The 27,251-nt window shown below is 45.8% G+C and overlaps 1 protein-coding gene across 6 annotated transcripts; it reads right to left on the bottom strand.

Annotated features, from left to right (window-relative positions):
* Positions 1 to 392: 392 nt before the first annotated feature.
* On the bottom strand, positions 393 to 26,811 carry TMEM219 (transmembrane protein 219). 6 transcript variants are annotated; one of them, XM_032327865.1, is made up of 5 exons: positions 26,230 to 26,811; positions 9,329 to 9,527; positions 9,057 to 9,246; positions 2,888 to 3,117; positions 393 to 1,499 (listed from the first exon to the last, which is right to left on the bottom strand). In XM_032327865.1, the coding sequence occupies exons 2-5, from the start codon at positions 9,491 to 9,493 to the stop codon at positions 1,362 to 1,364; spliced, it is 723 nt and encodes a 240-aa protein (XP_032183756.1). In that variant the 5' UTR covers positions 9,494 to 9,527; positions 26,230 to 26,811; the 3' UTR covers positions 393 to 1,361. The 6 variants fall into 6 exon arrangements, with proteins under 6 accessions (XP_032183756.1, XP_032183754.1, XP_032183755.1 ...); XM_032327863.1 differs by lacking the exon at positions 26,230 to 26,811 and adding an exon at positions 10,554 to 10,647 and having other exon boundaries at positions 9,329 to 9,530; XM_032327864.1 differs by lacking the exon at positions 26,230 to 26,811 and adding an exon at positions 9,976 to 10,210 and having other exon boundaries at positions 9,329 to 9,530.
* Positions 26,812 to 27,251: the final 440 nt, after the last annotated feature.

Below are 27,251 nucleotides of genomic sequence, written 5' to 3'. Positions count from 1 at the left end.
CTGCCTTCAGTTCAGGTCATGGTCCTGGAGTCCTGGGATCCAGCCCCCTGTGGGGGTCCCTGCTCAGTGGGGGTCTGCTTCTCCCTTCGCCTCTGCTTCTCCCCCTACTCATGTGGCTCTCCCTCTCGCTCTGTCTCACACATAAATAAATAACAATCTTAAATGAAAAAACAAACAGGACAGATTAGAGGGCTCTTGGGGGAAGCGCTGGGGTGGCTGTAAAGAGTGAGGAAGGGGGCGCCTCGGTGGCTCAGGTCATGGTCCCAGGGGTCCTGGGATCGAGTCCCACATCGGGCTCTCTGTTCCCCCGCATCCCTCTGCCTGCCTCTCTGCCTACTTGTGATCTTTTTCTCTGTCAAATAAATAAAATCTTAAAAAAAAAAAAAAAAGTGTGGAAGGAGCAGAGGAAGTAGTGACTACAGATGGGTACAAGCACTCATCCCAACTGGGCGGGCCCTTCAGACCCCCAGGATCTGCCAGGAGCCAGAAAGCCTTCATTTCCCAGTCCACTCAGATCTAAGAAAAGCTAGGAGGGTTCCACTATCTCCTATCCCAAGTAGGTGGAGCCTAGCCCTGAGCAAAATTAGCAATGTGGACCTTGAGCGCCCAGTTCCTCTGGCCAGAGCCATTCCCTGCGCTTGGGCTGCTTCTGCTTCTCCCATGGCTATCTCCTAGGGTACCGCAGCTACTTATTGAAGCTGAGAACAGTTTAAGAGCTGGGTGCACACCAGATAACTCTCAAATTATATGACTTCCACCTGACAGAGTGAGACTTTTGATAGAAATATTCTTTCCTTAATGAGCGGACACATGGACTAGTTAGCCAAAATGTTGCCCGCCCACTGCCACCTTTGTTAGGTGTGGTCCTCCAAAGACTGTTAGCAAACTCAACTTTTTCTAAATGCAATGAAGGCTGATGGAAAAGAGAAAGTGTATGTAAAACGCTTCGGCACATACTTTGTGCCTAGTAGAAGGGCGTCATCAATCCTTTTATCCTGTTCAAGGTGAGTTTTACAAAATTTGCATCATGAAACTGGGTATCAGGATTCCAGGACAAAAGCAAAATAAACAGAATTCATATCCAGGATGCATCCTCAGATCTGAATCCTGTTAGCTCACCACGGTTGCCAGAAAGCTTGGATATGAACTACAGCTACGGATGAATCTCAAAATCCACATGTTCACCGAACGAAGGCGGTCACAGAAGAGTATGAACATGAAGTTCAGAAATAAGTAAAACCACTTTGTTTATGAACAACCCTATCTCAGTTATAATTGCCACGTCTACCCCATCCCCTACTCCCACAGGACTGGGGCAAAGAACCTTACCTGAGAACAAGACGGGAACTAGGCCAGCGCCCTCAGAGCCGCGTTCTAGACCAGTGGGACTCCCGGCGCGGGTGGAAGCACACAGCAGTGAGACAGCAGAGAAGGCCACAGAAGAGAAGCAGGAAGGAGCCCAAAACAAGCAACCTGGAGCCACACAGAGCCAGCTCCTCCTAAGGACCGGCAAAGGGAAAGGGGGAATGAATATCTTCTCCTGGGAAGACATTTTATCCCCGGGGCCAAGAGCTATAGAGAAAAGCCCCTGTGGGGGGAGAGGGCTCTCTATATCCAAGGAGCAACCAAATGGAAAATGTAATTTCCATACAAGCTAATTGTCTCAATGGTCTATGAACTGCTTTCTCACCTAACCATCGAGGCGAGCCGCTCTAATGTCTCCATGAGATAGGAAAGTTCACTACTGCCATTTTAAATATGCTCGAGCAGGGCTAGGTCTGGAAACCAGTATTTTCTCTGGTTTAAGCTCCCGAGTGGTGTTCCCCATGGGGTCTTTGCACATGTGAGGGAAAAGCACGCAGCAGCCTCCTGTCTCCTCCGCTCAGTCGGTCCCTCTCACCCAGCATCAGTGGCCCCCATGGCCTGCAGTATTAAGTCACAGTGTTTTAGCCTCAAGTTACGGAGCCTCACAGTAAGGCCCCTGCCTCTCTCCTGTCTCTTCCCCTCAGTCTTTCCTAAGCCCCTCCTTATGGAGTGCCCTCGAAGGCCAGACACTTTTCCATCTCTAGGTCGGTGCTCACGCGGGTCCTTTGGCCTGGGATTTATGTCTCGTCTCCAGAATCCCCTCTATTGCATTCTCTGCCCACATCTTCCTCCTCCTCCAGGGTCACCCTGAAAGGGCAGACACAGCCCGGGACTGCAGTCAGAAGGCACAGGCTGTAATCCTGGGTCTGCCACTTAACCAGCTATGTGGCCTGGGGCAATTCACTCCCTCTCTCTAAGCCTGTTTCCTCGTCTGTAAAATGGGATAAAAACAGCTACCTCAAAAGGCTGTTTTAAGATCAAATGAGATAATGAACCTGAAAGCACTTTGTACATTATAAACTACTGTACACAATTCTCTTTCTTAAATGCCACCTTCTCTGTGAAGCACTCTCCATAAATGTTCAAGTTAGGGTTAATTGCTCCTTACTCTGTGTTTGAATAACATCTCTATGATAGCGATTAGCCCATTCAGCCTCTCATTACAGCTTCTGCATTCCTTTAAGGTGGAGATCATATTTTATTCTGTTTAAAGACCATCGTTAACAGTAATAGCTCTCACTCATCCAATCTCTGTGACGCAGCAGGCGCTGTACTGGGCACCTGACATTCATTCTCATTCACCTTTATTTGTTGGCATCAGGAGATAGTATCGTGTTTTCCATTTTACAGAGGAGGATGCTGAGGCTCAGAGAGGCTCAGATGCTTGCTCAAGGTCACACAGCCTCTGGGGCAAAATTAAAGAGCCTGTGCCTTTTCTATTAGGTAAAACTGCCCTCAGTGGCCTTCAAGGCAGAGCATTCAGCCGGCACTGTATGAAATCCCAAAAACCCGAGGCTCTTACCGAGGTGAGCAGCTTGGTGAGCACAAGGCCTTCGTGGCTCCAGACGCTGACACACTCCTCAGTCGTCCGAAGACTCAAGGTGGCATTTCCTGTTCCCTCCTCTGAGCAGGAGAGGGGCGGCTGGCTGGAGGGCAGGATTTCTGAAGCAGCACTAAAATACAGGCACGTTCCTGGGGTCCTTTCTGTGGTCACTCTGGCAGTAATGAGGACCTGCTCTTCCGCAGAAGATCCTGCGAGAGGCACAGGAGAGGCAGTGGAAGAAGTTGGAGGGCGGGGTGGAAGCTATTTATCTTCAGACTTCCATTCATTTCTAAGGCTTCCTTCAGTACCAGCTGTTTTGGCATTCAATAACGTACTCTGTACACTATCACTGGGTCAATAAGAAATAACAATAACTATGTATCCGTATAAACAAAAAATTAACTTTGCTTACAATCAGTAAAACAATCCCGCCAGTGCTCACGAAGTTGCAGTGAAACTGGGGCAGACACACATTGCCAATGTCAGTCTGTATAAAGGAGTCTGTCCCTTTTGAGAAAGCAGTTTCCTCGTAGGTACCAAAATCCATGAAAAGGTTCACATCCCATTTCAAATTAGCAGGGAAAGGATGGTCTATTTCGTCAATGCCCTTGGGACAATTTCCATTGGGGGGGGGGGAGAGTCAGACTCATCTCATACTATAAAATAAAGTCCAGATGTGCTAGAGACCTATACAAACAAATTAAACAAAACAAAACCCAAAGAAAATTCAGAAGAATATTTTCTAAGTTTACAGTGGGGAAGGCCTTCCTAAAAAAGACACAAGACCTTGACAAGCCTAAGCAAAGAATGCGAGCAATAAACTTAACTTCGTAACAGTTGAAGGCTTCTCAAAGATGAAAGGTAATGAAAAAAAAAAAAAAGTAACAGAATGGATAAAAATACCTATCCAGGGGCGCCTGGGTGGCTCAGTGAATTAAGCCGCTGCCTTTCCCTCAGGTCATGATCTCAGGGTCCTGGGATCGAGTCCCGCATCGGGCTCTCTGCTCCAGCGGGGGACCTGCTTCCCTCTCTCTCTCTGCTGCCTCTCTACTTGTGATCTCTTTGTCAAATAAATAAAATCTTAAAAAAAAATACCTATCCATTTTTTGTAAAGATTTATTTATTGGGGGGCACCTAGGTGGCTCAGTGGGTTAAGCCTCTGCCTTCGGCTCAGGTCATGATCTCAGGGTCCTGGGATCGAGCCCCACATTGGGCTCTCTGCTTGGTGGGGAGCCTGCTTCCCCACCACCCCCACCGCCTCTGCCTGCCTCTCTGCCTACTTGTGATCTCTGTCAAATAAATAAATAAATAAAATCTTAAAAAAAAAAAGATTTATTTATTGGGGGGGGGCAGCAGGAGAAACTTCAAGCAGACTACCCTCTGAGCAAGGAGCTCATGGGACTTGATCTCATAACCCATGGGATCCTTACCTGAGCTAAAACCAAGAGCTAAATGCTTGACAGGCTGAGCCACCCAGGTGCCCCAAAATGTCTATATTTAATTGGCAAAAAGGTTTACAATCCAGAATATATAAGAATCTTCTAAAAATCAAAAACATAAAGACAAGCAACTTAAAAGACAAATGAGCAAAGGAAAGAACAGAAAATTCATGGAGGCATGAAAATGGCCAATAAACCTACAAGAAGATAGTCAACCTCACTCACAATCAGAAGAAAGTACATGAAAACAATCAGGCAATTTCTTTGCTCATTAAATTGGTAAAAATTAAAAAGACTGATAATAACAAGAGTTGCTGGGGCACCTGGGTGGCTCAGTCATGGTCCCAGGGTCCTGGGATCGAGCCCCGCATCGGGCTCCCTTGCTTAGTGGGGAGCCTGCTTCTTCCTCTGCCTGCTTCTCCCTTTGCTTGTGCTCTCTCTGTCAAATAAATAAATAAAATATTTAAAAATAAATAAATAAATAATAATGAGTTGCTGAAGATGTAGGGAAATGGGCACTCTCAGTGAGTGACACCTTTTAGAAGACAATGTGGCTGCATCTATCACAATTTTAAATGGATACAGACTGTGCCTGAGAAGGCACGCGGGTGGCTCAGCCATTAGGCTGCTGCCTTCGGCTCAGGTCATGATCCCAGGGTCTTAGGATCGCACCCCGCATCGGGCTCCTTGCTCGGCAGGAAGCCTGCTTCTCCTTCTCCCACTTCCCCTGCTAGTGTTCCCTCTCTCGCTGTTCACTGTGTCTCTCTGTCAAATAAATAAAATCTTTAAAAAAAAAAAAAAAAACTGTGGACACTGCAGGAGAGGTGAGACGGATTTTTACGTGGGCTTTTTATACTTCTTTGTGGTCCGAATCCACAACAAAACAAATCTATTAAAAAAAGGTCCATACCCTTTGACTCAGTAATACCATTTACAGAAACTCATCGTAAGGAAAGGATTCAAAAGAAAGATGCCAAGTATACCAAGATGTTTACTGTGTTTCACACACACACACACAAAATAGGAAGCGATAAGATGTTTAACACTAGGAAAAGAGTTACAAATGATGGTCCAACCACTTAATGGATCTTTCCAGGTCCATTGGTGTACATCCATTAAAATAATAATGTTCAGACCAGGCAGAAACTAAGAAAATGATGTCATAAGTGAAAAAAGAGAAATACAAACCCCTGTGTATGTATGTGTGTGTATATATTGTGGGTGTGTATACATACATCATAATGACTATAAAAAATCTACATGCAAACTTTCCAAGAGAACGGTCCCCTGTTTCTCTACATTCCCCAGATCGAACCATCGACCAAGTCCACCCACTGTCAACTTCTCTCTAGGATCAGTCCCCTTCTTTCACGGCATTGTCTTAGTTTGGGTGACCTCATCTTCTTTCTATTGTAACCACCTCCTACCTGTCTTCCTGCCACTGGACACACTCCTACCAGGCAGTCAGCCAACAGAGTGTGAGCTTTGTCAAAGAACAGCAACAAACTCATACTGTTTTCCTGACAAAAATTTGAGTTTGCCCAATGCACTAGATAAAGTTCAACTACCTGAGCTTGGCACGTGAGACCCTCCAGAGGATTCTGTCTGCTTCCTCAAATACATCTTTTGCCACTCATTCAACACTCCTTCCCCTGCAGCACTCGAACTGAACCCCTTGGAGTTCTCAAACATGTTATTATAGTTCCCCTCGGCATGCCTTTGCATATGCTTGGAAGAGCACACTCCTAACTCTCCCTCAAGCCTCGGCTCCAGCACTGAATCCTTGGAAAAGCCTCTTCACTAACCCTGCGTGACAGACTCCTGAGTATTCCCACTATAACCTGTATGCTCCTTCACACGTTTAAAGGTATTTGCTTCTGTTCATATCTGTATCCTTGCTAGACTTTGTAAGCTGCTCGAGGCCAAGGCCCATGTCTTACATGTCTCTATATTCCCCTTGCTTGGTATATAGTAGGTGCTCAATAATTATTGCTTAGATAATGCAGTCGTATTTTTATTCTGTTTCTAACCATTATAAAAAGAACAGGGCTTGTCTGCAGAAGCAGAACTTGAGAAGCTGATTCTAAAATCCACATGTAATTAAAGGGATCTGGAATAAGCAAAAGAATTTTTAAAAAGGAGAACAAACTTGGAGGACTCACATTTTCTGATTTGAAACTTAATACAAAGCTGCGGTAATTAAGAGTATGGAACGACCATCAGGACAGACACGTAAATCAGTGGAACAGAACTGAGAGTCCAGAAATAAACCTATATATACATCCACGGTCAACTGATTGTCAGTAACGGTGCCAAGACTATTCAAAGGAAAGAACTGTCTTTTCAACAAAACATGCTGGGACAACTGGAGAGCCACTTGCAAAAGAACAAAGCTGAACCCCGTCCTCACACCATTCACAAAAGTGAACTCGAAATGGATCCTACAGCTAAATGTAAGCGTTAAAACTATAAAACTTTAATAGAAAAGATGGGGGTAAATCTTCGTGAGGTGGAGTTAGGCAAAGCTCTGCTTAACCAAGACACTAAAAGCACAAGCAAACAAACAAAAAAAACCCCTAAAACAAAACTTTGGGGTGCCTGGGTGGCTAGTTGGTTAAGTGACTGCCTTTGGCACAGGTCATGATCCCCAAATCCTGGGATCCAGCCCCACATTGGGCATGCTGCTCAGCAGGGAGTCTCCTTCTCCCTCTCTTTCTGCCCCCTGCCCCCTCCTGCTTGTACTCTCTTTCTCTCAAAAAACATCTTAAATGAAAAAAAAAAAAAAAGAACACCATCAACAAAGTGATAAGAGAACCCAGAGAATGGGATAAAATATGCGCAAATCATACATCAGATAAGAGACTTGTATCTAGGGGCGCCTGGGTGGCTCAGTAGGTTAAAGCCTCTGCCTTCGGCTCAGGTCATGGACCCAGGGTCCTGGGATGGAGCCCCACATTGGGCTCTCTGCTCAGCAGGGAGCCTGCTTCCCCTCTCTCTCTGCCTGCCTCTCTGCCTACTTGTGATCTCTGTCTGTCAAATAAACACATAGTATCTTTAAAAAAAAGAGAGAGCCTTGTGTCTAGGAAAACAAACAACTCTTACAACTCAATAATTAAAAGGCAAATTATCCAAATTTTTTTAAAAGGCAAAACTCTGAATATACATTTCTTCAAAGAGGATAGACAAATGAGAAGCCATAAAAAAATGCTCAGTATCATGAGCCATGCCAATCAGAACCACAGTAAGATACTACTTCCCAATGACTAGGATGGCCAGAATTTAAAAAAGATAATAACAAGTGTTGGTAAGGACATGGAGAAACTGGAATTCACACACTGCTGCGGGGAAACACAAAATGGTACAGCCGCCTTGGAAAACAGTCTGTCAGCTCCTCAAAAGATTAAACACATAGTTATAATATGACCCAGGAATTCCACTTCTTGGTATTTTATTTCCCCCAAGAGAAATGAAAATGTACGATCACACAGAATCTTGTATGCGAATGCTGACAGCAGCATTGTCTGTAATAGTCAAAAAGTAAGAACAATTTAAATGTCAAACAACTGATGAATGCATAATTAAGATGTGGAATATCCATACAATGGATGTTATTCAGCAACAGAAACACAGAATACGGATGCGTGCTATGACATGGATGGACCCTGGAAACATACTGATTGAAAGAAGCCAGTCACAAAACAACACACATTGTATGAAATGTTCCGAATGAGCAAATCCACAGAAAAAGAAAAGTTAGTAGTTGCCTGGGTCTGGGAAGCTAGGAGGAAAAGGGGAGCAACTGCTAACGGAATGACGTGCTCTAAAATTGATTGTGGTGGTAGCTGCACACTTCTGGGACGATACGAAAAGCCACTGAATCGTACCTTTTAAATGTGTGAATTTTATGTTATATGATCCTATCTCAATACAGCTGAGGTACATATATTTACAAAATAAAAAGAACAGGAAAGACCATCTCAAGTCTGTATGTATCAGACACCTTCCTTTACTCTCTTTGACCACACAGATGTACACCTGGACATTAGAGACCTTCCCCTGCATGCCCCCCCACAAAATTCACAAGAGAATATTCGAATGATAGCATCGGAAGACAGAGTCCCGCCTTTCTCTCCTCCCTTTTCATCTCTCCGATTTCAGACAAGGAACCTGAGGCCAAATCCCACACAGGAATCAACGGCATCCACTGACACCCGCCCCACCCCCCCAGCCCCGATCATTTTCCCAGAAGACTCTAAGCTCTGTGGGAATGGATGACGTCTAATTTTTTCTGTGTCCTCCATCCTCCACAGCACACACAGCTGTGCTAAGAACAGAGCAGGCACTCAATGCACTTGGTTAATTGAACAGGACATGCTTCTTGAACATCCCTGCGGAACAAGAAGGTGCCTCTAAGAGGAGTAAGCCAGCGGGATAAAGAAGGAAGAGAAAGAACATTAGGGCAGATCTACCCCATCTCATCACACCTCCAAGGAAAGACTCAAAGAACCTCAGAGCTGGAAGGGCAAAGAGCAAACACCTACAGGGAACCCACAGGGTATCACGGTAGTTACTGAAAGAATGTAGCCCTCACTACAGCAGAAGCGACTAAGGCCTTGGGATATGTCCAAGGTCACCAGCCTGGAGAAGTCAGAGACAGAACCCAGCCCCAAGTGTTCTGATGCCCAACCCACAGGGCTCTTTGATCTCACCTTTCAATCCCATGTGACTACCCTGGACCATAGTTTGGAATGTCTGTGTCTTGTTCCTGTCTGGACCATCTCCGAAGTTCAAGGTGGTCAGTAAGCCCACGACCTGAGGCCCATGCCACTTCCCCGTGACTGTCCCATTCACGGGGCACAGGGTCAGCTGGCCAAAAGATCTCAAGAAAGAGACCCAGTCCTGTGTGCAAAAGAAAGGTGGGAGAGAGGTGAGATGAGCAGCACGAGCAAGGACCTGTGAAAAGGATGAAGAAGGTACTCACCTGAGGGATGTCGGGGCTGCGCAAGCCAGTGCTGTGGGTGAGGAGGAAGCCGCCAAGGCCCAGGCCTGACAGGCCGAGAAGCAGCAGGATCAAAGTGGCACAGACCAGAGGTGGGTGGTGGGCCAGACAGAGATGCAGGTTGTGCCCTGCCTGGCAGCTGCCCATGGGGAGGAGAAGGGTCCGGGCCTCCACGGAGAGCCTGCTGGAGGACAGGAGGGGAGAACTGGACGAGAGCCTGCCAGTCAGAAGGCACTTACCCATTCTATTCAAAGGGAAACTAAAGCACTAAACAGACAAGGGGCTTGCCCAAGGTCACGAAGTGGCAGAGCCAGGACAAGAACCTAGGGCTCAAGTGTTCACCCCTCTGCACCAGTTGATGGATGTTTGCTGCAGCTGATTTCTGAAGTAATCAAGGCAGAAGCAAAGCAGAGCACACTGTGCTGGGAAGAGGAACCCAAAAGGAGAATTCTCAAGGGGAGAAATTCAGGAAGCAGCTGCTGTGGGGCTAAGGTTTGGCTGAGGAACAGCTCCATCCTACAGCCCAGACAAAGGGAGTGTCTGCTGAAAAGAACTTCAGTGGGGAGCACGAACGGTTCCGTCCGTGTCCTCCTCCGCCACTCACTGGCGATGCGAGAAAGTCAGCTAACCTCGGTGAGGGTCGGGACCTGCGACAGAACGGCCAATAGTGGGGGCGAGACGGGACGGGTCAAGCAGGCTTGCAGAGCACGCGGCCTTGCAGGAACTCGGTCATGTCCACTGCCTTTCTGTTTCACCGTGTCATACTGAACTTGAAAACTAGGCCAAGCAAGGTAAAAAAATACGGTCGTGGAAACTGAGACGCGGGGACTTTCACAGAGGGGTGGCGGGGCCGCGCTCGGAAACCCGTCCTCTGCGTCCGGGTGGAGCGCCCTTTCCCAGGCAGGAAGCCACAGGCTGATGAAAAGGAACCCCTGGAAGACGGGACCGACATACGGGGTGGGGGGGGGGAGGCGGGCTCCAGGGAAATGCGGGTGTCCCCAGCGCCCAGTCCCCGCCCGGCCTCCCGTCCCGGCTCCTCCGGGGAGGGGGAGGAAGCACGGAGGCGGAGGGCGGAGCCTGAGTCCAGCCGCAGGGGGTGCCCCTGGGCCTCCCCTCCGCCCCGCAAAGCCCCTCCTGCGGGAGCTCGACACCCGCACCATCCCTTCCCGCGCCTGCGGCGTCGGCTCCGCCTGCCGCTCCCTCTCACCGCTCGCAGCCGGGCGGAGGCCGGCGCCCCCCGCGACGTCACGCGTGGAGCCGCGAAGGGGCGGGGTCCGCGCTCGCCCCACCCCCCGCGGGGAGGCGCATGCGCGCTGGCCCCGCGGGCGGCTTCCGGGCCCCGCCCAGGCTGGGCGGGGGCGTACCAAGGAGGAAGCCCGCGAGGGGGCCGCGGAGCGGAACGTCCTCCGCGGCAGGTGAGTCGGCGGAGAGACGGCAAAGGAGCGGACTGTGGGGACGTTGTCGGCGCCGAAGCCGCACTCCGGGGACACTGGGGCGCCTTTGAGCGAGAGTCGCGGAGCAGGCATTTTTCGGTGGCCCGCGCCCCTCCCGCGCCCATCGCACAGCCCAGCCGCGCCCTGGCTCCGGGTCCGAATCGGGGTCCGCGCGGCTGGGGGCGGGGTGGGGCGAACCTCCCGCCCGGGGCTCCCGGCCTTGCGACTCTTCGGGCTGCGCTTTTCCCTGCACTCGCGCGTGGAGCCCTGGTTTTCGGGCGACCCTCATGCCTAGGTTCCTGCCGCTGCCGGCCCGCTCAGTAGAGGCTCGCGTCTGCCCGGGTCACCAAAGGCCGCCTTCCCCGAAGCAGCGGCGCCCGGGGCTCACAGCCTAACCTTGTACTGGCTCCGCGCGAGTCGGGACCGTGCTCCCTTGGGGAGCGGAGTTTGGTGAAGGGGTTCAGCCCACCTACCTCGCTGGTTGGATGGGAAGCTTAAGAGACCAAGTGTGGGGGGCGCCGGGGGGCCCAGTGGGTGAAGCCTCTGCCTTCGGCTCAGGTCATGATCCCAGGGTCCTGGGATCGAGCCCCGCATCGGGCTCTCTCAAAGCAGGGACCCTGCTTCCCTCTGTCTCTCTCTGCCTGCCTCTCTGCCTACTTGTGATCTCTCTGTGTCAAATAAATAAATAAAATCCTTAAAAAAAAAAAAAAGAGAGACCAAGTGCGGGAGAACATGGGCCCAGTGTGCGCTGAGCACTGAACTGCGCTGGGCAAATGCTCTTTCAAACAAAGTCTTAGTATTCAGCTCTAGCGAGTTGCTACGACAGAGACCGGGTCACTCGTGTGACCGCTTCCCAAACCCTTTCCCATAGGGTAAAATAAGATTCAACAAGGGTGCCAGGACCATTCCTTGAGGTAAATCTAGTCTTTTCAACAAACGGTATTGGGAACCGGATATTCACATGTGAAAGAATGAAGTTAAACTGTTACTTTACACCACTTAACAAAACTTAATTCATAATGCACCAAAGATCTACATGTAAGAGCTGGAAGTATAAAACTCTTAGAAGAAAACAGGAAAGCTTCATGACATTGGATTTGGCAATGATTTCTTGGGTATGACACCCAAAGCACAGGCAGAAAAAAAAAAAAAAGGTAAGTGGACTACATCAAAATTTCTGTGCATCAAAGGACACAACGGAGTGAAAAGGCAACCCATGAAATGGGTTTGCAAATTTGCTTTGCAAATATTTACTGCTAAAGAGTAAATGATATATAGAATATGCAAAGAATTTTTTAAAAAGATTTTATTTATTTATTTGACAGACAAAGATCACAAGTATGCAGAGAGGCAGGGTGGGGGGCAGGCTCCCCGCTGAGCAGAGAGCCCGATGCGGGGGCTCAATCCCAGGACCCTGAGATCATGACCTGAGCTGAAGGCAGAGGCTTAACCCACTGAGCCACCCAGGTGCCCCTAGAATATGTAAAGAATTCTTTTTTTATTTATTATTTATTTTTAAAAAAAAATTTTTTTTAAAGATTTTATTTATTTATTTGAGAGAGAGTGAGTGAGAGAGAGCATGAGAGGGGAGAAGATCAGAGGGAGAAACAGACTCCCCAAGGAGCTGGGAGCCCGATGTGGGACTCGATCCTGGGAGTCCGGGATCATGACCTGAGCCGAAGGCAGTCGCTCAACCAACTGAGCCACCCAGGCGCCCCGAATATGTAAAGAATTCTTAATGGTGTAACACAACAACAAAATTTCTGGTTAAAAAGTAGGCAAAGGACTTGAAGATATTTCTCCAAAGGCCGATAGGCACAGGAAGAGAAACTCAACATTATCATTAGGGAAATGCAAATGAAAACCCCAATTAGATACATCTCACAGCTATTGGGTGGCTACTGTTAAAGAAAAGAAAAGAAGTGTTAACAAGGCTGTGGAGAAATTAGAACCCTTTTGCGCTGTGAGTGGGAATTTAAAATGGTACAACTGGGGTGCCTGGGTGGCTCAGTCCTTAAGCATCTGCCTTCAGCTCAGGTCAACCCCAGATTGGGCTCCATGCGGGAAGCCTGCTTCTCCCTCTCCCACTCCCCCTGCTTGTGTTCCCTCTCTCGCTGTGTCTTTCTCTGTCAAATAAATAAAATCTTTATAAAAATTTTTAAATTAAAAAAATGGTACAGCCACTAGGGAAAACAGAATGTTGGCTCTTCAAAAAATTAAAAATAGAATTATGAAGGGCACCTGCCTGGCTCAGTCAGTGGAGTGTGTGACTCTTGGTTTTGGGGTTGTGAGTTTGAGTCCCACACTGGGTGTAGAGATTAGTTAAAAAAACATTAAAAAAAAATAGAATTACCATACTATCCAGCAACTCCACTTTGGGTATATACCCCAAAGAACTGAAAGCAAACCTCTAAAAAATATTTGTATACCCATGTTCATAGCAGCATTCTTCACAAGAGCTAAAAGGTGGAAGCAACCCAAGGGTCCGTCAACAGATGAATGGATAGACAAAATATGGATTATACATACAATGAAATATTATTTAGCCTTTGAAAGGAAGGAAATTCTGATACATGCTGTAACATGGATGGAGTTTGAGGACACTTTGCTAAGGGAAATAAGCCAGTCACAAAAAGAGAAATACTACAAGATTCCACAGATACATGGAATTAGAGTAGTCAAAATCATAGAGACTGGGGCACGTGGGTGGCTCTGTCTTCCGCTTGGGTCATGATCCCAGGGTGCTGGGATCAAGCCATCGGGCTCCCTGCTTACGGGGATTCTGTTTCTCCCTCTGCTCCTCCCCCTTCCCCTGCTCCTGCTTGCTCGCTCTCTCTCATGCTCATGCACATATGCGTTCTCTCAAATAAAATAAAATCTTAAAAAAATCATAGAGACAGAAAGAATGGTGGTTGCCAGGGGCTGGCGGGGGGTTGGGGGAGAACAGGAATGGGGAGTTATTATTGTTTAATGGGTACAAAGTCTCAGTTTTGTTTTGTTTTTAAAGATTTTATTTATTTATTTGAGAGAGAGAGAGAGAAAGTGAGAGCATGAGAGGGGAGAAGGTCAGAGGGAGAAGCAGACTCCCCGTGGAGCCGGGAACCTAACTCGGGCTTTGAGGCCTCCAGGATCATGACCCAAGCCGAAGGCTATTGCCCAACCAACTGAGCCACCCAGGCGCCCCCAGAGTCTCAGTTTTGCAAGATGAAAAGAATTCTGGAGATGAATGATGGTAACAGTCGTACAAGGTGAATGTAATTAACACTACTGAATTTCTACACTTAAAAATGCACAGTAAAAATGGTTAAGATGGTAAATCTTTATGTTATGTATATTTTGTCACCATTAAAAATAACAATCATTAAAAAAAAATCCTTGGTGTGTATGTGTGTATGTGGGGGGGAATTTATGGCACTGTCCCCTTGAGCTTAGTGGCTCATGAATGCCATTGATTGACTTAATTGAAATTCCAAACATAGGAAGTCTTTTCTTCTCAAAGGAAAAAAATAAGTGTGGCTGACAGAAACTGGAAGGCACTCAACAATAAACCCCCACCCTCACTTTCTTTTCCAGATGCTAAACTGATGTCTGGAGAGCTTAAGGGACTTGCCCCAAGTCTCCCAACCAGTTAAGCCTCAGCGAGAACAGAACCCAAGTGTCCCAACACTGAATCTAGTCTTTTCCCACAAGACCCTCCTTGCTCAGTCCTGTCAAGAGATCTCTTCTGAAAACCTGCAAAAGTCGCTGCCCAACCAACTCTCAGTCACACCCGGCCCAGTCTGAGCCGGTGAGGTCACCTTTCCCTAGTCTCAGTCTTGTCTCCCCAGCCAGCACCTCAGTTCCTGAAATAGTATGCTCCGCAAGCCCCGGGTCTTTTCATAGTTTTGTTTTGTTTTTTAAGATTTTATTTAACTATTTGCCAGAGAGAGCACAAGCAAGGGGAGCAGAAGGCAGGCAGAGGAAGAAGTAGGCAAAGGGAGAAGCAGGCTCCACCGAGCAAGGAGACCAATGTGGGACTTGATCCCAGGACTCTGGGATCGAGCCCCGCATGGGGCTCTCTGCTCAGCAGGGAGCCTGCTTTCTCCTCTCTCTCAGCCTGCCTCTCTGTCTACTTGTGATCTCTGTCTGTCAAATAAATAAATAAAATCTTTAAAAAAAAAATCTAATAAAATCTATTCATTCAGTCAGATATTCATTCAATAAACATCTCTGAGCTACCAAGCAGTATTCTGGAAGCTGGGAATACAATGGTGGACAAAGTAGTCAAGATCCCTGGCCTCCTGGAAAGTAATCTGCCTATGGACCTTCTCCATGGAAAAAGGCACTTTTGTCTGAATGTTTTTATACAGTTTCAATCAGCCCTCTTGGAGCCTCTTGGAGCCTCTTGGAGCCCATCCTTGGAGCCCATCCTTGCACAAGAGCCCCTACGTATTTCAGAAGGTTTCTTCAATTGGACTTCAATTTTGTGTTTAGTTTCATATCAAGACTGCTTGATAAAATTAATCTTTCTCCTTTAAATTCTTGGTTTTATCCTGTGTTGTTCATCTATTCAATCAACTCATTCATTCATTCAACCGACATTTGGACACTTGTTTAATGCCAGGTGCTTGGTTAGGCACTGAGGGAAGCTACATATCTAACAATGAAAAACCTTAGTGAAAGAGACAGATGCACAAAAAATTATGATAAAATGTCAAATACTATAATAAATGATACCATAATATGAAAAAAATAGCTACTCTCTTCTGAATAACTTCTAAATGGGTCAAACATTTAATGGCCCTCAAATGTCACCTTATCGGTAAAAAAATGAAATCAGCATTAGCCCTACTTTACAGGTGAGAAAACCAAGGCTTAGCAATGTTAGGAAACTCATCCATGGTTTTCAAGTAGTCAACAGCTACATGTAATACACACATACAAGTGTGCACACACACACATTCATACACATACAAATGTTGAGGAAAAAATAGAATATGTTTGCAAACCTGGAATAAGATATCTTCTAACACAAGACATAAATACCGGAAACTGTAAATGAAAAAAAATGGATCAACTTAACCATTGAAAATTAAAAGCCTCTACAGTAATCTCTTGGACATCAGCCTTAGTAACATATATATGGATATATCTCCTCAGTTAAAGGAAACAAAAACAAAAATAAATGATTGGGACTATGCCAAAATAAAAAAAAACTTGTGCACAGTGAAGGAAACCATTAATGAAACAAACAGGGAACCTAGTGAATGGGAGAAAATATTTGTAAATGATATATCTGATAAGGGGTTAATATCCAAAATATATAAAGGACTTGTACAACTCACTCCCCCCCAAAATCCAATTTAAAAATGAACAAAGGACCTGGATAGACATTTTTCTGAAGAAGACATATAGATGTACAACAGACACATGAAAAGATGCTCAAAATGACTCATTATCAGGGAAATGCAAGTCAAGATCACGAGGAGATACCACCTCACAGCTGTCAGAATGGCTAATATCAAAAAGACAATAAATAGGGGCGCCCGGGTGGCTCAGTGGTTAAAGCCCCTGCCTTCGGCTCATGTCATGGTCCCAGGGTCCTGGGATGGAGTCCCATGTCAGTCTCCCTGCTCAGCAGGGAGCCTGCTTCTCCCTCTCCCACTCCCCCTACTTGTGCTCAAACGCTCTCTCTCTGTCAAATAAATAAATTTTAAAAAATCTTTTAAAAAATTAAAAAGAAAATAGATTATAAGAGAATACTATAAACAATTGTACAGTAACAAATGAGAAAACCTAGATGAAATGGATAAATTACTGGAAACACAAATTGTTGAAACAGACCAAAAAGAAATAGTAAAATAAAACTGTCTCGAAAAGGAACAAAGATGAAGGATTCAGGTCCCTGGTTTCCAAACATACTGCAAACTACAGTCACCAACTGTACAGTGTGGCCCACACGTAAGGATAGACACAGAAATCAATGAACTCGAATAAAGAATCTGGAGATAAACATTACATACATGTTCAATTGATTTGCCACAAGGGAGCCAAGAGCATTCAATGGAGAAAGGACTGTTTTTGATAAATGGGGTAAGAAAAACTAGATGAAAAGAATGAGGTTGGACCCTTATTTTATACCATGAACAAAAATTAACTCAAATGGGGCGCCTGGGTGGCTGAGTCTGTTGAGCGTCTGACTCTTGATTTTGCCTCAGGTCACGATCTCAAGAGTGGTGGGATCAACCCCTGCATCAGACTCTACACTCAGTGTGGAGTCTGTTTGATATTCTCTCTCTCCCTTTGTCCCGCCCTCTGCATGTGCTATAAATAAATAAATATCTTTCTAAGAAATTAACTTAAATGAATCAAAGATCTAAACTTAAGTGCTCAAACTATAAAAATCTCAGGAAAAAACAGAGGAGCAACTCTTTGAGATAACATACTTGTCAATGATTTCTTGGATGTGACACCAACAACACGAGCAACAAAAATTAAAAAAAGGTAAACTGGACTTCATCAAAATATAAGTTTTGTGTATTTAAGAGTACTACCAAGAGAGTAAAAACAAAACCCACAGAAGAAAATATTTGCAAATCATGTATCTGATAAGGGACTAATATAGATTATATAAAAAATTCCTACCACTCAATAACAGCAAAAAACAACCCAACTTTTAAAATGGGCAAAGGACTTGAAGAGACATTTCTCCAAAGGAGATCTACAAATGGCCAATAAGCACCTGAAAAGATGCTGAGCGTCCTTAGTCATTAGGGAAATGCAAATCAAAATCACAATGACAGGCGAAATAAAAATCACAAAATCACAATGACTGAGCCTGGGTGGCTCAGTGGGTTAAGCCTCTGCCTTCAGCTCAGGTCATGATCTCAGGGTCCTGGGATCGAGCCCTGCGTTGGGTTTTCTGCTCATCAGGGAGCCTGCTTCCCCCTCTCTCTCTACCTGCCTCTCTGCCTACTTGTGATCTCTCTCTGTCAAATAAATAACTAAAATCTCTTAAAAAAAATCACAGTGACATAATCCTTCACATCCACTAGGAAGGCCATAATAATAGTAATAAAGAGAAGAAAATAACACGTGTTGGTGAGGATGTGGAACCCTTATACACCTTTGTACATGGGTATTGGGAATGGAAAATAGAAAAGCCACTGAGACAGGTAACCAATAAATTAAACATAGAACTACCATATGACCCAGCCATTCGACTCCTAAGCATATACCCCCAAAGTGGAAAACAGGTGTTCAAACAAAAAGCTATACACTAATGTTCACAGTGTCTCTATTCATAACAACCAAAAGGTAAAATTACACAATCGTCTATCAGTAGCTGAATGGATAAACAAAACACACACACACACACACACTCTGGAACATTATTGAGCCTTTAAAAGGAAGGAAATCCTGACACAGGCTCCAGCATGGAGGCACCCTGAGGACATTATGCTTTATGAAATGAGCCAGTCACAAAAAGACACAGACTGCATGATTCCACTGATATGAGGTCCCTAGAATAGGCAAATTCACAGAGACAGAATGTAGAATGGTGATTGCCAGGCGCTTGAGGGAAAGGAGATTTTAGAGTCATTATTTAATGGGTACAGAGTTTCTGTCTGGGAAAATGAAAAACGTTCTGGAGGTGGACGGTGGTGATGTGCAGTGTGAGTGCACACAATGCCACTGAACTGCGTACTTTTTAAAAATTCAATTAATTAACATAAGCTGAACTGTTCATTTAAAGGTAGTTAAAATGGTAAACCTTAGGTTATGTATATTTTGCCATGATAAAAATGATGGGGAAGAAAAGAGAATGAAGTACTGACACAGGAAACATTATACTCCGTGAAAGAGGTCGGACACAAAAGGTCACATATTGTAGGATTCCATTTATATGAAAGATCCAGAATAGGCAAATCCATAGAGACTGAACGTGCCTGCCAGGGGCTGGGCAGAAGGGGTCTAGCAAATAACAGCCCAATGGATCTGGGGTTTCCTTTGGGGTGATGAAAATATGTTGGAACTAGATAGAGGTAATGACTGTACAACACTGTAAATGTACTTAATGGCACTAAATTTTACTCTTTCAAATGGTTAAAATGGGGGTGCCTGGGTGGCTCAGTCGGTTAAGCGTCTTCCTTCAGTTGGTCATGATCCCAAGGTCCTGGGATGGAGCCCCAACATCCAGCTCCCTGCTCAGCAGGGAGCCTGCTTCTCCCTTTCCCTCTGCCCACAGCTCCCCCTGCTTGTGTGCTTTCTCTCTCTCTCTCTCTCTCTCCATCAAATAAATAAATAAAAATCTTTTTAATAAATAAATAAATGAGTAAATAAAATGGTTAAAATGGTAAATTGTATGTGTATTTTGCCACAGTTTTTTATTTTATTTTTATTTTTTAATTTTTATATTTTTTAAAGATTTTATTTATTTGCCAGAGAGAGCAGAAGGGAGTGTACAGGAAGGGGGAGTGGCAAGCAAAGGGAGAAGCAGGTTCCCTGCCGAGTAAGGAGCCAGATGCTACACAGGGCTTGATCTCAGGACTCTGGGGTCATGGACCTGAGCCGAAGGCAGATGCTTATCAAACTGAGCCACCGAGACGCCCCTATTTTTATGTTTTTAAAGCTTTTATTCATTAGAGAGAGAGAGCTGAAATCCCTCCCTTCCTCTGCAAGCCTACTGCCTTTGATTACTTGGGGAACGCCTTCTCTCTCCCTGGGACCACAGGAGCTGTCTCCTCACCCTTCTCACGGCCTCCAGTTCCTCCTCCCTTCAATCCAACGCCCACGTCGCCTGTTGGGTCAACTTGCTAAACGTGCAATGTCAAGATTCCGCTGCTCCACTGAAGACCTCTGCGGACCCGGGAGTGAAGCTCTAATTCCTGGGGCATGCAAGACCCCTCGCTGCTTAGCCTCCGCCCTGCCTTCCTGCATCACCTTCCACGTTTCACTCGGGCGTTCCACACCACCGTGCCTTTGCTAGTACCGTCCTCTTCGTGGAACACACTTACTTCTACCTTGTACATCCTTTCTTCGGGACCAACCTCGAAGGGCACGGATTCTGTAATGATTTTCCCCACTCCCAGGTTGGAGTCTCCACCCTCAACATACTCCGTAACATTCACCATGATAGTCCCCATCCCCTGCCTCCCAGCTTTCTTGGACAAAGTCTACCTCCTCTGGATTGCAGATTTCTGAAAGCAAAGTCTGTTTCACATCCTTCTGTACAACCTCAACACTCACCTGGCGGCTGCCCCATGGTAGTCTCCAAATTTGGGGGAGTTCCCTCTCCCATACTCAGTCACTGTCTCAAATCTCTCCCAGTCTCCTCAAATCCTTTACCCGACCTCTAAAACTTCCACCTGACCAGTCAGCTGATGACCACGTCAGAAAGAGGGCATCAATCATGAAGTCCTTGAACTTCCTGCCCTTGCCACATACCCCCAAGCCCCACATACACACTTCCCTGCACACTCATCCGAACTCATCCGGACTTCCCTCCTTGTCTCTGTTCGCAGAGGAACATGCAGGTGTCCCCCCTCCCGCCTAAGGCCAATCCCCTCCCTGGGCTCTGGATCCGTCTCAGCTCCTCAGTCGTCCCTACTCTGCTCTTCCACCCGAATTCATTCAACAAAAATTTACAGAGCAACTAACTCTTTGTGCCTGGATGCTAGGATTATAGTGGGGAACAAATTAGATAATACTCCAGACCTCATAAAGCTTCCATTGTAGTGAGCAAGAGAGACAATTAACAACTAATTTTGAAATGGATGTGAAAGAAATAAATACAAAGATATAGGGAATAAGAGGTCATTTTAAATAAGTAGGTCAGAGACGTATGCTGATCTTTTTTTTTTTTTTTTTTTGGTTGTTCTTTTGTGTGTGTATGGGTGTGTGGAGGTGACGTTTGAGTTGATGCCTGAAGTTTTCTGTAGGAAAGTCTAGGAGATGAGCATTCCGGGTAGAAGGAACAGCAGAGCGAAGATCCAGAGAAGAAAGGACTGGCTTGTAGGGCGCTGGTGTGACACAACATGAATGAGGGGAGACGGGTATGAAAAGAGGCTGGAGAGCTACTCCAGGGCTAGGGCCTCGCAAAGCATTGTAAAGAGACTGGAGTTTATTATAAAGAGGAACGGGAAGCCAAGCGAGATTTTTAAGAAGAATAATGAAATGGTAATATATACATTTTTAAATGATCACTGACTCCTATAAGGAAATGGGCCGAAAGGAGGCGGTGGTGGGCAAGAGGAAATTAGGAACAGCTCCCAACTTGCAAGGAAGATGCGATGGGCTAGTGCCAAGGTCATCACGTGGGATGGAAGAAAAGTCGTTGAACTGAAGACACCAGAGGCGATGGGACTTGGTGACGGAAGGAAAGACAGAAATCAAGGACTCTTCTCTACTGGTTCCCTTCCCTCATTCGAAACACACTCATATTCATGGTTTTAATTATCCTCTGATGAATAATTCTAATGGATCCAAAATGCCAAGAGTGAGCCTTTTGGCTAATATATCTGACATCCAGCTGTCACCTCCAGCTATCTGGATGTCACCTCCTCTATCTAAAAGGACCCACAGTGAGCCCATGTTCTGTCTGCAGCTGCTGCCCGATCTGCACCGTTCCCTGTCTTGGCTGCCACCAGCGCTTGCTCTCTTACCAAACCCGAAACCTTGGAGTCATCCTTGCCTCTTCCTGACTCCGGAACCGTCATATTTAGTCAGTCTGAGCCCTACAGATATTCCTCAAATACACTCTTTGCTCGGCCTTCCCACTGCTTTCGCGCAGGTCCTCAACACCTCTCTTGCCAGGACTTGTCATTTCCAGACTTGTTCCCCAGAATGCCTTCTCTCCGATGCATTCTGAGATACCCGTCTGCTCATTCGCCAATCACTGCTTCCATGGTAGAATGGAAGCTTCTTGGTTTGCCCCGTAAGGCCCCTGGCAGTCATATTCCTGCTGACCCTGCAGCACCATCTTCTACAGCTCTAAACCCAGTGAGAGATGTACATCTGTTGTTCCCCAGACTTAAGTCGCTAATTCAAATATTCATGCCTGTGTTCAAGCTGTTTCTTCCATGTGGATCACTCCTCACCCTCGTCTGCCTGAAAAACCCCAGACTCATCATTTACATGTTGAATTTATATTTCTGGTGTAGACCTCTGTCTCTAAACTTCACAGTCATATATTTCTTTTTTTTTTTTTTTTAAACCGTCCAGGGAAGATCAAGACTCCCTGGAGGCTCTTTTTTTTTTTAATATTTTATTTATTCATTTGACAGAGATCACAAGTGGGCAGAGAGGCAGGCAGAGAGAGAGAAGGAGGAAGCAGGCTCCCCGCTGAGCAGAGAGCCTGATGCGGGACTCGATCCCAGGACCCTGAGATCATGACCTGAGCCGAAGGCAGAGGCTTAACCCACTGAGCCACCACATTCATATATTTCACCGTCTCCTTGACGTCTCCACTTGCATGTCTGATAGCTCTCAGAAACTTAACATATCCCAAACTGAATACCTGGTCTTTCTCCATGAAACTTGTCTTACCTTCAGCTTTCTTATCTCAGTTGAGTATGACTCCATTTTTTTTTCTTCCCAGTAGCTCAGGCCAAAACCATTGAGGTCATTTTTAACTCCTTTTTTCTTCTCTCATGCCACTTCCAGTTCTATGACTTCACCTCAAACACATATCTAGAATCCAACCATTTCTTACCATCTCTGCTGCCACCATGTTTGTCCAAGCTCCCGTTACCTCATATCTGACTTACTGGACCCTCTACTTCTACCTTTGTCCCCATCCCACAGTCTAAATACAACATCCATAATAATTTTTTTAAGTTGGCTCCAAGCTCAGCATGGAGCCCAATGCAGGGTTTGGATTCACGACCCTGAGATCAAGACCTGAGCTGAGATTAGGAGTTGGACACTCAACCAACCGAGTCACCCAGATGCCCTGATCCAGAATAATCTTAAAAAAAATTTTTTTTTTAAAGGAAGATCATGTTGCTTCTCTGCTTAAAACCATGCAATGACTTCTCATTTTACCTAGGGGAAAAACCAAAGTTGTCTCAGGGGCCTGAAGCCTATATCATCTCTCTGACCCCCTCCTACTGTCCTTCCCCTGCCTTAGTCGACTGGCCTCCTCACTGCTCTTTATGATGTCAGGCCCACACTTACCGGAGAGCCTTGGTGCTGGCTGTTGTCACGACCTGGAAAGCTTTTTCTTCGCTATTTCCCAACTAAATCGCTTTGATCAAGTCTTTGTTCAAAAACCAGCTCCTTGACAAGGTCTACGTGACCCCCTTACTTAAAATTGCTGTTCACCTCCCCATCTACCATGGACACGCCTTATCCCCTACACTATTGTGTTTTTTGTTTTTCCATAGTGCCTATCACCTTGCAACATACTGTATAATTTACTTGTTTATTATGTCTACTCATTACTGATGCACTAGGACATAAGCTTTATGAGGACAAGAATCTTTGTCTTGTCACTAATATATCCTAAGAACCCAGGACAGTGTGTGGCACATCTTGGGCCCTTAGCACATGTTTGTTAAATAAATGAATTCTTCAAAACCTATCTCAGAACAGGGGCGCCTGAGTGGCTCAGTGGTTTGGGCTGCTGCCTTCGGCTCAGGTCATGATCTCAGGGTACTGGGATCGAGCCCCGCATCGGGCTCTCTGCTCCGCAGGAAGCCTGCTTCCCTCTTTCTCTCTGCCTGCCTCTCTGCCTACTTGTGATCTCTGTCTGTCAAATAAATAAATAAAATCTTTAAAAAAAAAAAAAAACCTATCTCAGAACAAACAAACAAACAAACCAACCCTATCTCAGATATTGGGTTCTTCACCAAGTTTCCCCTAGCTGTGAACAAACCCCACTCTCCCTCAGAAAGATGAAATGAACTCCTCCCTTCATTGTGTTACCTTTGTACCTTGTACCGTTGTTGCATTTTCCAGATAATATTGTAGTTGGCATGTCTGGGTTATGAGGGCAAGGTTTAGGACCTGTTCTATTAATTTCTACATTCTTGTGCACAGCTCAGGACCTAACAACATGTATTATTTTGATGAATAAAATAATAAGGCCACACCGAGACTGAGTGTCTGGAAATACCCTGCTGTTGAGGGTATGGGAAAACGGGCCCACCCTCAGCGTTGATGGGAGTCTAAACCGATTTAAGCTCCAGGCAGGACTGAGTGGAAATATCTTCCAAGGTGAACACAATCTTTGACACAGAAATTCTACCTTTCGGAATTTATCTGACAAACTTACGCCTGTATTTCAAGATGTATTACAAAGATAATCATCGCAGCATTGTTTATAATATCAAAACAAATAAAGAAAACCAGTGGAATTGTCCCATCAGTGGGGCCATAATAGAATGTGATCCATCTACTAAGTAGGATGAGACGTGTCTACATGTACAGATCTGAAATAGGCTCTAGGTGGAGTTTATTCAAGTGGAAACAGTATAATGTAGGAAAACAAATAGCACGTTAACGTGTGTTTCACAAAAAGGAAGAGATTAGATACACACATGCTTATATGTGCGTAGTATGTTTTAGGAAGATAAAGGAGAAACTCTGAAGACAGGGGCTGCCTCTAGAAAGAAGAATTAGAGGTCAGGGTTGGGGGAAAACATATTTTATACTGCATACTCTGTTATTTTTTAAAAAGATTTTATTTATTTATTTGACTGACAGAGATCACAAGTAGGCAGAGAGGCAGGCAGAGAGAGGAGGAAGCAGGCTCCCCACCGAGCAGAGAGCCCGACGCGGGACTCGATCCCAGGACCCTGAGATCATGACCCGAGCTGAAGGCAGAGGCTTTAACCCACTGAGCCACCCTGGTACCCCTGCATACTCTGTTATTGTTTGAATTGTTTATCATGTGTATCAGCTTTTCAATAATAATTAAAGTTTTTCTAAATAATAAAAAGAAGGGGCGCCTGGGTGGCTCAGTCGTTAAGCATCTGCGTTCAGCTCAGGTCATGGTCCCAGGCTCCTGGGATCAAGCCCCACATCAGGCTCCCTGCTCAGCGGGAAGCCTGCTTCTCCATCTCCCACTCCCTCTGCCTCTCTCGCTGTGTCTCTCTCTGTCAAACAAATAAATAAAATTTTAAATAAATAAAAAGAAGCCTCATAGGTGCATATTGGGCAAGGAAGGAAAAGAGATGCAGACCTCCATTATGTTTCAGGTGATTGATTGATTGATTGAAAAATGACAGATCTTTTTTAGGAGCCTCTGTCCTAATCTCTCTCTCTCTCTTTCTCTCCCTCTCTCTGTCTGTCTCTGTCTCTGTCTTTATCTCATTACCTTCCTTGGTCATCTCTTTCAAAATGAGCAGCTTGGCCAGAGAGATGTCTTGTTAGCAGAATGGTCTGGTGGTAAAGAGAGCAAGACTGGCACTGGGGATCTGGACTGGGAACCTGATCTGGCATAGAGCCACTCCTTGAGCGATGTGGCCATGGCGCACAGGTCTGTACCCAAAGCATCTTGATTCAGGCTGTTATGACCCACATAGTACATGAGGGGCAGTCAGAGACTCTCAGAATTAGGGTTCTGAGTAATCAGTTCTTACGGCAAGGCTCAGCCTGACATTACGAGCACAGGAAGGCAGTCTTGACTCCAAGGGCCACCACTGGCCAAGGGAGTCTGGAATGCCAAGGAGTCAGGGCTAGCTCCAGTCCTAGGAAAACTGTTTTGGCATTCAGGGGAACTGAGGCAGAAACCTTGGTCCACAGAGCAGAGGAAAGGGGAAAGTCAGGGGCTGAGTGGGCTTAAGATTCCCAGGGCTCACCTCAGGCAGTTAGAGAACGCCATGGGTCCCCGGACTTTTTGGAGAACAGAGGGAAGGGCATATTGTATGGGAAATGGCGAGGCTGCAGAAAAGGAAGTGAGTTAGTGGGGTATGAACTCCACCAATTAGCCTAAAATTTCTTCTGTTCCCTCCCACTGTCACAAGCCAAAACCATCATAGAATCGGGTCCCTTGCTCCTATGATTCTAGTGCTGGGAGGGTCCTGAAAGGTTCTAGCCAATGCCCTGGGTGATGGCAGAATCCTATATTCTAGGCACCATTCATACACTCAGAGAACTGGTAAAGCCTTCAGAGACCATGGAACCTGGTGTACAATGCCCTTCTGCTTTCTCCTTGGGAATAGCATGGCTGGAAGAATTTTCCCCACGGCCTTTTCCTGCCTGGCTCAGTCCCAGCTCCCAATCAGAAGCCCATACCTGAGGGGCGCCTGGGTGGCTCCGTGGGTCAAAGCCTCTGTCTTCGGCTCAGGTCATGATCTCAGGGTCCTGGGATTGAGCCCCGCATCAGGCTCTCTGCTCAGTGGGAAGCCTGCCTCCTCTTCTCTCTCTCTCTCTCTCTCTCTCTCTGCCTACTTGTGATCTCTGTCTGTCAAATAAATAAATAAAATCTTTAAAAAAAAAAAAAGAAGAAGAAGAAGAAGCCCATACCTGAGACAGATCTGCTTTCTTCTCCGCCAAAGCCAGCCGAAAGTCAGGAGGCGGCACACTGCTGCGAAGCCCAGAAAGTCCCCCAGATTGCTCACTAGTCAGACCAGCTTCATGAAAACGAACTTTGCTCCCCGGGGATTTGATCATGGAGGTGTTATTGTGTACTTGATCGCAGTTCCTATGGCTACAGGCTCACAGTGGGAAGGAACCAGTATACATCAGCATCTTCCTGTAAATAGGGATTTGACCTCATTTATAGTTAGACGTGCAGCAGGCAGCCTTGCGAATGGCACAGCATGAATGGAATTCAGAGGGTTCTGAATGACTCAAGTAGAAAAGAACATGAAATAAAACAGTACATGTGCGAGTATGTGTTCAGTCCCTGGGTCAGATTAGATAGTTAATGGCTGTTAACTATTCATAGCAGTCATCTTTACATCCAGAAGGGATCATCCAACTGAAAGTTCCAAACCGGCAGCCCTTGGGCCAAATCAAACCCACAGACCTATACCATGATTTCAGACTGCTTGAAACTTGTTTTGAGTTAACTTTCTAAAAAATCAATATCTTGGGCACCTGGGTGGCTCAGTGGGTTAAGCGTCTACCTTCGGCTCAGGTCATGATCCCAGGATCCTGGGATCGAGCCCCGCATCGGGCTCTCTGCTCAGCGGGGAGCCTGCTTCCCCCTCTCCCTCTGCCTGTCTCTCTGCCTACTTGTGATCTCTCTCTGTCAAATAAATAAATAAAATCTTTAAAAAATAAAAAAAAATTAAAAATCACTATCTTTCAGTAAAAAAAAAAAAAAAGCCAATTGCCAGTTTCCAGTGACAATGCCCTCCTGTCAAAGGGCACCAAGAATACAGCTGTAATTAAACAAAATTGGGCTTGTTGACTCATTGCAATAAAGGATACCACACAGTATGGGAAATTGTAGGGCATCTCAGTAAGAAGGTGTTAGAAATGACTTCTTATAGGACTTAAGCTTGTGTTAGGTTTCTGGAGAAGACTCAAGGAAAGGGCCT

The sequence above is a fragment of the Mustela erminea genome, chromosome 20, assembly GCF_009829155.1.
Source record: "Mustela erminea isolate mMusErm1 chromosome 20, mMusErm1.Pri, whole genome shotgun sequence".
Classification (NCBI taxonomy): Eukaryota; Metazoa; Chordata; class Mammalia; order Carnivora; family Mustelidae; genus Mustela; species Mustela erminea.
This window is presented reverse-complemented; position numbering and strand designations above follow the sequence as displayed.